Source organism: Rattus norvegicus, chromosome 1 (genome assembly GCF_036323735.1).
Source record: "Rattus norvegicus strain BN/NHsdMcwi chromosome 1, GRCr8, whole genome shotgun sequence".
Lineage (NCBI taxonomy): Eukaryota > Metazoa > Chordata > Mammalia > Rodentia > Muridae > Rattus > Rattus norvegicus.
Window position 1 is genome coordinate 82,821,004 of NC_086019.1, and position 15,822 is coordinate 82,836,825.

A 15,822-nucleotide genomic window follows, 5' to 3' on the forward strand; every position below is an offset into this window, starting at 1 on the left:
GGGCCTTGAATTCCTGTTCTTTCAGGAGATTGTTTTGCAGCAGACGTAGGCTACCGTAGAGAGCCACAACTTATCAAAATTCAGAAGTGACCTTGGGGTACCCATTCTCAATTAATACAATGCAATCTTTACCCCTCAATCTCAGAGTCGACATTAGAAGAGGGGTTCCACAGATTGTAAGTCCCATAAGACTAGTATAGTTACTGTAGTACATGACAGGGAAGCTGCAACTATGCAATCTCAACAATGTGGTTGTCCAGATGATACCTGCATAATGACAGCACCAGCGGAGATGCCAAAATGGTTGGGACAATTTCACAAGACCTCACCCCCAAATGAAGAATTATAGGGAATCGATGACTGCTGAGAGAAGGGGAATCAGTATAAAGCCCCTGAGATTTTATCCATCCTTAAGTAATCAGCCTTTGAAACAGATACAGACAAGCAACACTAACAGGATTCAGTAGTTTACATATATTCAATGTATAATATGTATGTGTAAGTATATGTATATAATAGTAATAATTATAAAGGAAGAGTCCATGAGTTTGAGAAAGAGTAGGGTGATAGGGGAGTGTGAGGGCCTAAGGGGGAGTTGGAAATGCTGTAAATGTATTACTAGGTTTTTCTTGGCAGACACTCCAATCCAATTCAAGTTTGAATACAAAATGTTGTGCTTAGTTGCCAGCAGTTGCAGAAGATTTTATATTGGGTTATGTAAGAAAACATTCACCCCAGATAGAGAAGCTTATAACATATCAAAGGATTGCAGTCATGGCAAGATTGTTGAAAATGTTTTATTTGAATTCATTAGAAAAGTATGGATGATCAGATCCAGAATGATAAGTGCATATTCTTTTTCATATTTGGTTCCTAGTTCCAAATCTTCAGATCAAAAAGAGACCATCACAGAAAGCAAAAACTGACCACAGTGTTGTAGATATCAACAGATTGTGTGGAGCCCCACTCCAATGGCTACTTCTACACCAAAGTTCCTGCATCTATGGCCTAGGGAACATTGCAGAAGAGGAGGTAAAAAGATTTTAAGAGCCAGAATACCAGTAAGTTTGCCATGAAAGAGTCTCATCTACAAATGGCTATATAATCAAGATGGACACAATGACAATAACAATGGACAAATTAACTTGGGGGGATTCTCATGGAGGTACTGATCTTAGACAAAAACTTATATGCAACTTAGGACTGCTTGAAGGAGAATTAGCATCTCCCAGGATGAACTCTTTTATTGGTTGTCCAATGCAGAGTGGTCATTATGTATGCAAACAACAGAAATAGATTTAGCATATGGTATATCTATATATTGGTGCATATACATATATACACACACATACACCTGTGTGTAACGATCATAATTGAGGGACAAAGTGCTATGAACTTAACAGTGTATGTGGGGGATGGAATAGGAGAGGGAAGGTATAAGGGAAGGTTGTTGGGTGGGTCAGGAGGAAAGAAAAAGAGGTGGGTATATGATGTAATTCTATTTGGCACATGCCTTTAATCTCAGCATGTGGGAGGCAGAGGCCTATAGGTCTCTGTGAGTTCAAGGCAAACCCGGTCTACAAAGTGAGTTGAAGGACACCCAAGGCCACACAGATAAACCCTGTTTAAAAAAAATCAAACCAAAGTAAAGCAAAGCAAAGCAAACCAAACCAGCTAGGTCTGCATTCAAATTCTTAATTCTATGAAAATTGTTAAGACATTGTTTTATTGCCTAGACGTGGGTGTTTCTGTTCAGTCATGGAGTGAACTTTGAAAACAGGTCATTCTCAGTACAGAAAATGAAGAAATGAATTGCAGAATAACTTTATTATTCTTCATGAGTAAAAAAGAGCAGATGGTTGGGTAGCATGTTGTCAAAAGTGAATTTACTGACTCCAGTTTTGGAATTTTTTCCTTTGCATAAAAGCCATAAAGAGTGACAGAGTTGTTCAACCAATAAATTAACACAAAGCAGCTAACCAGAGACAGGATGCTGTGGGTGGCTTTGCGCTCAGGAGATGTCTGGGAGGAAAGATTAGGGCTGCGGAGATGCTGGGCTACCTTGCGGTGTCTGTCGAGGAAAATCACCATGTAGAGGCTGGCCCACATCATGATGGTCACATAGAAGAGATCATGAATAAGGATAATGCTAAGAAATGACCCTGAATTTTGGTTCCCAGGGTGCTTGTTTATACAATAACCATCTGAATATCCATGGCCAGCAAGAGTATTATTGGATTTGGCTACTACCATTGGAAGCATATATCCATAGATGAGTATGTTAATAAGCCAGGAGCAAAGTAAAGAAGAAAAAGCCCATGTAGAGAGTCTAGGCTTAAGCCAGGCACACTTAGAAGTACTGGGAGTGATGGTGATGACTTGGAACGTGCTTAAAACACAGGTGCTGCAGATGGACAGACCCCGGCTGACTCTGAATGAAAACAAAACTGCCTTACAACCGATATCGTGCAGAAAATTGGGTACTCCAAAGGATAACATGATATCTTTTGTCAATAGGAATATGATCAGCAAAATATTGACTATTGTCAGGTGAATACAAACTGAATCTATCAACTTCTTATACTGAGGCCTGAAGACGAAAGTGTATATATATAACAAAAATAGTGCTGAGTTCCCTAGAACACCAAGACTGAACTGCAATATGAGAAAGATCTGGAAGATGGTGTCACCTGAAAGCATGATGTTCATGTGGGTCAGGTTTGTTAGGTCTAGAGTACCAAATGAATGAACTGTATTCAAAAAATATAAATGGTGTTTGTAGAAAAATATACTGCTCAGGAGCAGAGAGATTGGATGAAATGTCCAATTCTTTCCTTTTCTCTTCTACCTCCTCCTTCTCTTCTTTGTATCTTCTTTTGGTTTTTCAGGTCAGGGATTCTCTGTGTAGCCCTGTCTGGAACTTGCTGTGTAGACCAGGCTGGCCTCACACTCACAGAGATCCACCTAACTCTACCTCCCAAGTGCTGGGTTCAAGGTTGTGCACCACCACCAACTGGAGAAATGTAAAACTCATTTCAATGTTAGGTCCATAGATGACACTTTAGCAACTGCATTCCTGGGATTCTTGGCCATCTTAGGGGATAAAATAAAGTGTTGAGAATAATAAAGGGTCGAGTCCACCCAAACATCCTGAATTCTATTATTTCAGGCAGAAGGATATGTTGACCTACGTGAAAGCCAAATGTTCATGTTATGAGGGACTTAAAAATTATTTATACCAGGTATATGAGTGTTTTGCCTGCATGTCTGTACATTATATAAAAGCCTTGGAATCAAACACTGGATCTCTGTAAGAGCAGTTAATGGTCTTTAACTGTTGAGCCATCATTTCTATCTAGTAGTTAATATTATTTCTTTAACATTAAGTATCAATGTTTTCATGTTTACAGCAACATTTGCTTCTATCACATATGTAGTAATGTGTGTACATGACCTTTAGTGTTTGGACCGCACATACATTTCTGTCAGCATAGTGATTACTAAATTCTTATTCTTTCCCTGTGGGACTCTTTGCCTCTCATTCTACTCTACAGGTTACCCAGCACTATTCTGAGGCATTTCATTTGATTTTTATCTATTTACTTTGCTCACAACTTAGAGCTGAGCAGCTGATAGGCAGAACACAAAGGTCAGCATGAGAGACTACATATCCCACAGTATTCATCACATCTTCAGAGAAATGTGTTTTCTGCGATATTCAGTGACCAAAACTATCAGGCTGGTTCTGATTGATAAACCCACTCTGACAAAGATTTATATATTTTGTTATTGTGACATCTGAATTCTATTTCTATTTGAAGCTTCTTTTGTATTCATGGTACAGAAGTAGATTTCTTGGGACCACAGTTACACAGAGAATGACAATGACACAAGATTCCTGAACTGTGACCATGGACTTCACAACATTGTTATGCCACCCATGTTCTGTGGATTTTGGTGTATGTGTGTGGAGTTGTTGTATAACAACTTTAGACTTAATCCTGCACTGATATCCCTATTTTTGTTACCTGAAATGCAAGCGTTTATTCCTTGAAGGTTATCTGTGGATTCCTGAACAGTCTCTTTTTATCCTGACAAGATCTATTAGAATTTTCCCAATGTGCCTGTCTGAATTCTTCTTATACACTATAAATATGATATGGCATGAGTGCCAGGACATTCAAGATATTCTACATAAAGAGACCTACATTTGAACTACTTAAAGAATGAGTTATATAGGCACAATGCCTAAGAGTAAAAATATTAATTTTAAATTTTATATCAATATATTAAGATTTATACCAATGGAAACTTTAAACTTTTATCAATATATAAATTTTCCCCAATGTAAGAAAATATAACCTTAATTTCGTATCACAATTTAGAGATTTTTGCCAATGTAAAATTATGCCTATAAATTGTGTTGTTTAAGAGTAAGTTTAGTAATCTATTCCCACAACTCATTCAAGAATACAAGGCTAAGTGTCAGTCCTTTTAATAGATTCTGTAACAAACTGATTAAGATGATTAAGTAATACAAGTTAAAGATCAGATAATAAACTCATGGTAATGTAAGATTCTGATTTAATTATAATAAAATGTTTGCAATATTATTAAAAGAGTAAATAGCTAAGAGTAATCAATGTTTGACAATTTAGTTATGCTACATATGTAGATAGATGGTTTTCAAAAATGTCAAAGATCCACAAAACATGACATTTCTAATCACTTCATTATTAATAGATCTTTTGAGAAGGAGAAATGTCTGCTACTCACAGTATACCCATTCTACTTTAAAGAAAAAAGTAAATATCATTACCTCTACATAGTGTTGCTACAATTGTGACAAGCTAGCCACTGGGTAAAAAGTTCCCTAGTTAATCTACAGACAAAAAAATACTGTCCAGGAAAGGACACATGATTTATATCCAATATGATATAGTCAAGAACTTACCTCTGCCAAGACAGGATAAGATAGTCCTTCATAATTCCTGCTTTACTTAAAGTCTGTCATTTGTTTTAGGTCCAGAAGGCTAAACACAGATGCTTCAAAATTATAGGGATATAGGAGACTGTCCAGGCAGTCAGCTGTCTCTACAAACTGTTTAAGTTGGAAGCTATGTCTTTGTGTTTCCTACAAATTCAGCTAATGTTTAATCCCTTCTCAGATTTCTGATGCGGTTGAAAACTAGTTATAGACTCATAATCAAACTTAACTTATTTGCCATTAAAGAGGATGTTTTAGATTTAAAAGAATGGTTTTCAGATGGTGATACAAGTAAAAAAATCAACATAATTCAGACACAAAATATAAACTCATTAAGTTAGGAAAGATAATAGATTACTATATCTAAATGTACAGAATTGATAGACTAGATGTTAAGTGTATATCAGACCTTATAATTTATATTATTGTTATAGTTATGTTCAACTTATGTCTCAGAGAAAGGAACCTTTCTAAATGGGCAAAAATTGTAAAATGTAGTACTTTTGGCCTAATGCTGCTTGTATTATGTTAATTTGGGTCCACAGAATTGCTTGCCCAGAATCTGCATGTCCATATGTAAGACAGTGAGGGACCCTGCTCTCAGTTGGTTCTCCTTGTTTGTGTGCAGCCAATGGCTGGGAAGGGTAGTTTGTGGTCAGACTTCTAGGAATCCCAGGTTAGGAACAGAGAGGAAGGAGGAGGAAAATGGAGATCTGCCATGCAGGGAGGAGTTTAAAGGCACCAGGACTGAGAAGATGCAGGACAGAGAGCATAGGCACAATGTAGGATCCAGGGGTGAGCAGGATCCCAAGAGGGCTGTCTGACTGGGTTCATGCAAGCCAATATGGAGTATAGAGTTTATTAAGCAATAATTTGGAAATACTGGGGGAAGGTGGAATAGCCCCGTGGATGTTAGGAAGTAGTCCAGCCATTGAACTTTTAAGGCATATTAAAAATATGTGTGTGTGTGTGTGTGTGTGTGTGTGTGTGTGTGTGTGTGTGTGTGTGTATGTGTGTGTGGGCGCACGTGTGCGGGTGTGTGTGTCATTCAGGAACCCAGAACACTGGGGCAGATAGTGAGGAATGTGCTGCTGGAGGGATTGATTTGAGTAATTAATTAATTGGGTACTCTACAATACATTATATAATTAAACAAGACCCACCATCCTCTAAGCTTTGAAAACACATTTCATCTCTCCTGTTCCTTATGGATATTTTAGACTCATATTTATTTCTTTGGAATCACCAAGAGCTTCCCAAGTTTTATCCCAGATTGATGGTTACCCTCCTCACTCTTCATCAGAAATTTGTTTTTACTTATCCTTTTTCCTAGTTCTCTATCTATCTGTAGATGTACCAACTTTTCACACGTTTCATCCCTAGCATGGTCCTGAAAATTCCCTCCCACTAGTCATGTCTTTAGTATTTCTACTGCAAAGAATAAGAGGTCGTGGATAAAATACCAGACTACCATCTGAATACAAATGGAAGAGACTCACTATGACTAGCAGAGGCAGATACCATCAATGATCAGTGGAATCACAAAAGAGTAGCAAGCACTATTTTTGTCATTCAAGAAAACAGAATTCCAAATAATATAAAGTACCTCGGAGTGACTTTAACAAAGCAAGTAAAAGATCTGTACAATAAGAACTTCAAGACACTGAAGAAGGAAATTGAAGAAGACCTCAGAAGATGGAAAGATCTCCCATGCTCATGGATTGGCAGGATTAATATAGTAAAAATGGCCATTTTACCAAAAGCAATCTACAGATTCAATGCAATCCCCATCAAAATACCAATCCAATTCTTCAAAGAGTTAGACAGAACAATTTGCAAATTCATCTGGAATAACAAAAAACCCAGGATAGCTAAAGCTATCCTCAACAATGAAAGGACTTCAGGGGGAATCACTATCCCTGAACTCAAGCAGTATTACAGAGCAATAGTGATAAAAACTGCATGGTATTGGTACAGAGACAGACAGATAGACCAATGGAATAGAAATGAAGACCCAGAAATGAACCCACACACATATGGTCACTTGATTTTTGACAAAGGAGCCAAAACCATCCAATGGAAAAAAGATAGCATTTTCAGCAAATGGTGCTGGTTCAACTGGAGGTCAACATGTAGAAGAATGCAGATCGATCCATGCTTATCACCCTGTACAAAGCTTAAGTCCAAGTGGATCAAGGACCTCCACATCAAACCAGACACACTCAAACTAATAGAAGAAAAACTAGGGAAGCATCTGGAACACATGGGCACTGGAAAAAATTTCCTGAACAAAACACCAATGGCTTACGCTCTAAGATCAAGAATTGACAAATGGGATCTCATAAAACTGCAAAGCTTCTGTAAGGCAAAGGACACTGTGGTTAGGACAAAACGGCAACCAACAGATTGGGAAAAGATCTTTACCAATCCTACAAGAGATAGAGGCCTTATATCCAAAATATACAAAGAACTCAAGAAGTTAGACCACAGGGAAACAAATAACCCTATTAAAAAATGGGGCTCAGAGCTAAACAAAGAATTCACAGCTGAGGAATGCCGAATGGCGGAGAAACACCTAAAGAAATGTTCAACATCTTTAGTCATAAGGGAAATGCAAATCAAAACAACCCTGAGATTTCACCTCACACCAGTGAGAATGGCTAAGATCAAAAACTCAGGGGACAACAGATGCTGGCGAGGATGTGGAGAAAGAGGAACACTCCTCCATTGTTGGTGGGATTGCAAACTGGTACAACCATTCTGGAAATCAGTCTGGAGGATCCTCAGAAAATTGGACATTGAACTGCCTGAGGATCCAGCTATACCTCTCTTGGGCATATACCCAAAAGATGCCCCAACATATAAAAAAGACACGTGCTCCACTATGTTCATTGCAGCCTTATTTATAATAGCCAGAAGCTGGAAAGAACCCAGATGCCCTTCAACAGAGGAATGGATACAGAAAATGTGGTACATCTACACAATGGAATATTACTCAGCTATCAAAAACAACGAGTTTATGAAATTCGTAGGCAAATGGCTGGAACTGGAAAATATCATCCTGAGTGAGCTAACCCAAACACAGAAAGACATACATGGTATGCACTCACTGATAAGTGGCTATTAGCCCAAATGCTTGAATTACCCTAAATGCCTAGAACAAATGAAACTCAAGACAGATGATCAAAATGTGAATGGTTCACTCCTTCTTTAAAAGGGGAACAAGAATACCCTTGGCAGGGAAGGGAGAGGCAAAGATTAAAACAGAGACTGAAGGAACACCCATTCAGAGTCTGCCCCACATGTGGCCCATGCATATACAGCCATCCAATTAGACAAGATGGATGAAGCAAAGAAGTGCAGACCAACAGGAGCCGGATGTAGATCGCTCCTGAGAGACACAGCCAGAATACAGCAAATACAGACGCGAATACCAGCAGCAAACCACTGAACTGAGAATAGGACCCCCGTTGAAGGAATCAGAGAAAGAACTGGAAGAGCTTGAAGGGGCTCGAGACCCCATATGTACAACAATGCCAAGCAACCAGAGCTTCCAGGGACTAAGCCACTACCTAAAGACTATACATGGACTGACCCTGGACTCTGACCTCATAGGTAGCAATGAATATCCTAGTAAGATCACCAGTGGAAGGGGAAGCCCTGGGTCCTGCTAAGACTGAACCCCCAGTGAACTAGACTGTTGGGGGGAGGGGGACAATGGGGGGAGGGTGGGGAGGGGAACACCGATAAGAAAGGGGAGGGGGGAGGGGGATGTTGGCCCGGAAACTGGGAAAGGGAATAACACTCGAAATGTATATAAGAAATACTCAAGTTAATAATAAAAAAAAAAGAAAACAGAATTTAAATACTGATAAACAAATATACTAAAAAATGAAATAAAAATAAAAAGGATATCAGTTGTAAAAAAGTGATGAATTCAAATAAATATTCATATTTAATTGTACACAAGTGTGAAGTTCTCAAGCATAAAGAAAAATCTCAATAAAAATTTAAACCATGGGGGTTGGGGATTTAGCTCAGTGGAAGAGCGCTTGCCTAGCGAGCGCAAGGCCCTGGGTTTGGTCCCCAGCTCCGAAAAAAAGAAAGAAAAAAAATTTAAACCATAAGAAATATACAGATGTGTTCCAAACACTAAGCAATGAACTATCCAGTTGTAAAAACACATGTAAGAAATGGAAATGGGATTCTTGGGGGGGTGGCAATGGGGGGAGGATTGGGAGGGGAACACCCATACAGAAGGGGAGGAAAAGGGGTTAGGGGGATGTTGGCATGGAAATTGGGAAAGGGAATAACATTTGAAACATAAATAAGAAATACCCAATTTAATAAAGATGGAAAAAAAAGAAATGGAAAATAAGAATGTTGATTTTAATTCAATCACATTCACCATCCCCAAAATACAGATGACACATATTACTTAGGACAGGCTCTTTGAATTTTACTGAGAGCAAAATTGGAAATATTCTTTTTTTTTCTGTGAATGAAACCATCAGTATGTTGGCATGCTAGAGGAATGGTGAAAAAGATGCACATTTTAGCTGAGTGTTAAAAGACTTACCACTTTACACCACTGCAAACACTGCAAAAAAAAAAAAAGTACAATTGAGAAGGGGGAAAATGTCCCTTGTGCATATGATGCTCAGCATACAGCTGGAGTGTTCCAATGTACATTAGAAAAACTATTCCTTACAACACTGGCTATCTATGCATACACAGTGTATGCACTGTACACTTTGCATATACTGTGTATCTATGATATTCAACTGTAAGGAAGATGTACAAATATTCCATATTAAAAATGGAAGAATTTTAACTAATAGGAAGTTTTCACCTTAAATAAGTTATATTTTAGAAAAGAAATGTTACGGAAACACGATTTCTGTATGTAAAACAACCCTATTTCCACAGCAACATTAAACTTAATTTTAGGATAAAATTAAGGTACAGATAATCAAGCTTAGAAAATTATAGACGGTATAACAATCACAACCAATATGATGGGATTTTTTGAGACAGGATTTCACTATGTACTTGGCTATGGCTGTCCTGAAACTCACTGTGCAGACCAGGCTGGCCTTTAACTCACAGAGATCTGCCTGCTTCTGTGTCCCAGGTACTGAAAGTGAAGGTGTGTGCTAACATACTCGCCTTGATGGAAAATCTTAACAAAGTCTTCTAGCATTTCACCAAGCTAACAGATAGAATGGGGTCTAAAAAATTGAGCCAGATATAGCCCCAGTGTAATGAAACCCTACACAGTCAGGGTAAAGCAGCAATCGTTTGCCATCAGCATATATGCATTAAGGAATAAATGTGGCCTTTTAACCAACATTAATGAAATGATTATCAATGATTTAATTTGCTTTTAGATAAAATTTTATGTCCATAATATTGTGTTATAAAGGAACATCACAGGACTGGAAAGACAAACCTGAGGAAAAGTACTTGTCAGGCAAGCATCAGAAAGTGAGTTCAGAAAATCCCTGAAAGAATTCCAGGAAAACATAAATAAACAAGTAGAAGCCCATAGAGAGGAGACACAAAAATCCCGGAAAGAATTCCAGGAAAACACAATCAAACAGTTGAAGGAATTAAAAATGGAAATAGAAGCAATCAAGAAAGAACACATGGAAACAACCCTGGATATAGAAAACCAAAAGAAGAGACAAGGAGCTGTAGATACAGGCTTCACCAACAGAATACAAGAGATGGAAGAGAGAATCTCAGGAGCAGAAGATTCCATAGAAATCATTGACTCAACTGTCAAAGATAATGTAAAGCGGAAAAAGCTACTGGTCCAAAACATACAGGAAATCCAGGACTCAATGAGAAGATCAAACCTAAGGATAATAGGTATAGAAGAGAGTGAAGACTCCCAGCTCAAAGGACCAGTAAATATCTTCAACAAAATCATAGAAGAAAACTTCCCTAACCTAAAAAAAGAGATACCCATAGACATACAAGAAGCCTACAGAACTCCAAATAGATTGGACCAGAAAAGAAACACCTCCCGTCACATAATTGTCAAAACACCAAACGCACAAAATAAAGAAAGAATATTAAAAGCAGTAAGGGAAAAAGGTCAAGTAACATATAAAGGGAGACCTATCAGAATCACACCAGACTTCTCGCCAGAAACTATGAAGGCCAGAAGATCCTGGACTGATGTCATACAGACCCTAAGAGAACACAAATGCCAGCCCAGGTTACTGTATCCAGCAAAACTCTCAATTAACATAGATGGAGAAACCAAGATATTCCATGACAAAACCAAATTTACACAATATCTTTCTACAAATCAAGCACTACAAAGGATAATAAATTGTAAAGCCCAACATAAGGAGGCAAGTTATACCCTAGAAGAAGCAAGAAACTAATCGTCTTGGCAACAAAACAAAGAGAATGAAAGCACACAAACATAACCTCACATCCAAATATGAATATAAAGGGAAGCAATAATCAGTATTCCTTAATATCTCTCAATATCAATGGCCTCAACTCCCCAATAAAAAGAAATAGATTAACAAACTGGATACGCAACGAGGACCCTGCATTCTGCTGCCTACAGGAAACACACCTCAGAGACAAAGACAGACACTACCTCAGAGTGAAAGGCTGGAAAACAACTTTCCAAGCAAATGGTCAGAAGAAGCAAGCTGGAGTAGCCATTCTAATATCAAATAAAATCAATTTCCAACTAAAAGTCATCAAAAAAGATAAGGAAGGACACTTCATATTCATCAAAGGAAAAATCCACCAAGATGAACTCTCAATCCTAAATATCTATGCCCCAAATACAAGGGCACCTACATACGTAAAAGAAACCTTACTAAAGCTCAAAACACACATTGGACCTCACACAATAATAGTGGGAGATTTCAACACCCCACTCTCATCAATGGACAGATCATGGAAACAGAAATTAAACAGTGATGTCGACAGACTAAGAGAAGTCATGAGCCAAATGGACTTAACGGATATTTATAGAACATTCTATCCTAAAGCAAAAGGATATACCTTCTTCTCAGCTCCTCATGGTACTTTCTCCAAAATTGACCATATAATTGGTCAAAAAACGGGCCTCAACAGGTACAGAAAGATAGAAATAATCCCATGCGTGCTATCGGACCACCACGGCCTAAAACTGGTCTTCAATAACAATAAGGGAAGAATGCCCACATATACGTGGAAATTGAACAATGCTCTACTCATTGATAACCTGGTCAAGGAAGAAATAAAGAAAGAAATTAAAAACTTTTTAGAATTTAATGAAAATGAAGATACAACATACCCAAACTTATGGGACACAATGAAAGCTGTGCTAAGAGGAAAACTCATAGCGCTGAGTGCCTGCAGAAAGAAACAGGAAAGAGCATATGTCAGCATCTTGACAGCACACCTAAAAGCTCTAGAACAAAAAGAAGCAAATACACCCAGGAGGAGTAGAAGGCAGGAAATAATCAAACTCAGAGCTGAAATCAACCAAGTAGAAACAAAAAGGACCATAGAAAGAATCAGCAGAACCAAAAGTTGGTTCTTTGAGAAAATCAACAAGATAGATAAACCCTTAGCCAGACTAACGAGAGGACACAGAGAGTGCGTCCAAATTAACAAAATCAGAAATGAAAAGGGAGACATAACTACAGATTCAGAGGAAATTCAAAAAATCATCAGATCTTACTATAAAAACCTATATTCAACAAAATTTGAAAATCTTCAGGAAATGGACAATTTCCTAGACAGATACCAGGTATCGAAGTTAAATCAGGAACAGATAAACCAGTTAAACAACCCCATAACTCCTAAGGAAATAGAAGCAGTCATTAAAGGTCTCCCAACCAAAAAGAGCCCAGGTCCAGACGGGTTTAGTGCAGAATTCTATCAAACCTTCATAGAAGACCTCATACCAATATTATCCAAACTATTCCACAAAATTGAAACAGATGGAGCACTACCGAATTCCTTCTACGAAGCCACAATTACTCTTATACCTAAACCACACAAAGACACAACAAAGAAAGAGAACTTCAGACCAATTTCCCTTATGAATATCGACGCAAAAATACTCAATAAAATTCTGGCAAACCGAATTCAAGAGCACATCAAAACAATCATCCACCATGATCAAGTAGGCTTCATCCTAGGCATGCAGGGATGGTTTAATATACGGAAAACCATCAACGTGATCCATTATATAAACAAACTGAAAGAAAAAAACCACATGATCATTTCATTAGATGCTGAGAAAGCATTTGACAAAATTCAACACCCCTTCATGATAAAAGTCCTGGAAAGAATAGGAATTCAAGGCCCATACCTAAACATAGTAAAAGCCATATACAGCAAACCAGTTGCTAACATTAAACTAAATGGAGAGAAACTTGAAGCAATCCCACTAAAATCAGGGACTAGACAAGGCTGCCCACTCTCTCCCTACTTATTTAATATAGTTCTTGAAGTTCTAGCCAGAGGAATCAGACAACAAAAGGAGATCAAGGGGATACAGATCGGAAAAGAAGAGGTCAAAATATCACTATTTGCAGATGACATGATTGTATATTTAAGTGATCCCAAAAGTTCCACCAGAGAACTACTAAAGCTGATAAACAACTTCAGCAAAGTGGCTGGGTATAAAATTAACTCAAATAAATCAGTTGCCTTCCTCTATACAAAAGAGAAACAAGCTGAGAAAGAAATTAGGGAAACGACACCCTTCATAAGAGACCCAAATAATATAAAGTACCTCGGTGTGACTTTAACCAAGCAAGTAAAAGATCTGTACAATAAGAACTTCAAGACACTGAGGAAAGAAATTGAAGAAGACCTCAGAAGATGGAAAGATCTCCCATGCTCATGGATTGGCAGGATTAATATAGTAAAAATGGCCATTTTACCAAAAGCAATCTACAGATTCAATGCAATCCCCATCAAAATACCAATCCAATTCTTCAAAGAGTTAGACAGAACAATTTGCAAATTCATCTGGAATAACAAAAAACCCAGGATAGCTAAAGCTATCCTCAACAATGAAAGGACTTCAGGGGGAATCACTATCCCTGAACTCAAGCAGTATTACAGAGCAATAGTGATAAAAACTGCATGGTATTGGTACAGAGACAGACAGATAGACCAATGGAACAGAATTGAAGACCCAGAAATGAACCCACACACATATGGTCACTTGATTTTTGACAAAGGAATCAAAACCATCCAATGGAAAAAAGATAGCATTTTCAGCAAATGGTGCTGGTTCAACTGGAGGTCAACATGTAGAAGAATGCAGATCGATCCATGCTTATCACCCTGTACAAAGCTTAAGTCCAAGTGGATCAAGGACCTCCACATCAAACCATACACACTCCAACTAATAGAAGAAAAACTAGGGAAGCATCTGGAACACATAGGCACTGGAAAAAATTTCCTGAACAAAACACCAATGGCTTACGCTCTAAGATCAAGAATCGACAAATGGGATCTCATAAAACTGCAAAGCTTCTGTAAGGCAAAGGACACTGTGGTTAGGACAAAACGGCAACCAACAGATTGGGAAAAGATCTTTACCAATCCTACAACAGATAGAGGCCTTATATCCAAAATATACAAAGAACTCAAGAAGTTAGACCGCAGGGAAACAAATAACCCTATTAAAAAATGGGGTTCAGAGCTAAACAAAGAATTCACAGCTGAGGAATGCCGAATGGCTGAGAAACACCTAAAGAAATGTTCAACATCTTTAGTCATAAGGGAAATGCAAATCAAAACAACCCTGAGATTTCACCTCACACCAGTGAGAATGGCTAAGATCAAAAACTCAGGTGACAGCAGATGCTGGCGAGGATGTGGAGAAAGAGGAACACTCCTCCATTGTTGGTGGGATTGCAGACTGGTAAAACCATTCTGGAAATCAGTCTGGAGGTTCCTCAGAAAATTGGACATTGAACTGCCTGAGGATCCAGCTATACCTCTCTTGGGCATATACCCAAAAGATGCCTCAACATATAAAAGAGACACGTGCTCCACTATGTTCATTGCAGCCTTATTTATAATAGCCAGAAGCTGGAAAGAACCCAGATGCCCTTCAACAGAGGAATGGATACAGAAAATGTGGTACATCTACACAATGGAACTCAGCTATCAAAAACAACGAGTTCATGAAATTCGTAGGCAAATGGTTGGAACTGGAAAATATCATCCTGAGTGAGCTAACCCAATCACAGAAAGACATACATGGTATGCACTCATTGATAAGTGGCTATTAGCCCAAATGCTTGAATTACCCTAGATCCCTAGAACAAACGAAACTCAAGACAGATGATCAAAATGTGAATGCTTCACTCCTTCTTTAAATGAGGAAAAAGAATACCCTTGGCAGGGAAGGGAGAGGCAAAGATTAAAACAGAGACTGAAGGAACACCCATTCAGAGCCTGCACCACATGTGGCCCATACATATACAGCCACCCAATTAGACAAGATGGATGAAGCAAAGAAGTGCAGACCGACAGGCGCCGGATGTAGATCGCTCCTGAGAGACACAGCCAGAATACAGCAAATACAGAGGCGAATGCCAGCAGTAAACCACTGAACTGAGAATAGGTCCCCTGTTGAAGGAATCAGAGAAAGAACTGGAAGAGCTTGAAGGGGCTCGAGGCCCCAAAAGTACAACAATGCCAAGGAACCAGAGCTTCCAGGGACTAAGCCACTACCTAAAGACTATACATGGACCCACCCTGGACTCTGACCTCATAGGTAGCAATGAATATCCTAGTAAGAGCACCAGTGGAAGGGGAAGCCCTGGGTCCTGCTAAGACTGAAC

General features: G+C 38.5%; 1 protein-coding gene across 1 annotated transcript; it reads right to left on the bottom strand.

Annotated features, from left to right (window-relative positions):
• Positions 1-1,658: 1,658 nt before the first annotated feature.
• On the bottom strand, positions 1,659-2,700 carry Vom1r2-ps1 (vomeronasal 1 receptor 2, pseudogene 1). The gene has a single exon (XM_063280766.1). It carries the CDS (start codon positions 2,698-2,700, stop codon positions 1,753-1,755), a length of 948 nt encoding a protein of 315 aa, XP_063136836.1. The 3' UTR covers positions 1,659-1,752.
• Positions 2,701-15,822: the final 13,122 nt, after the last annotated feature.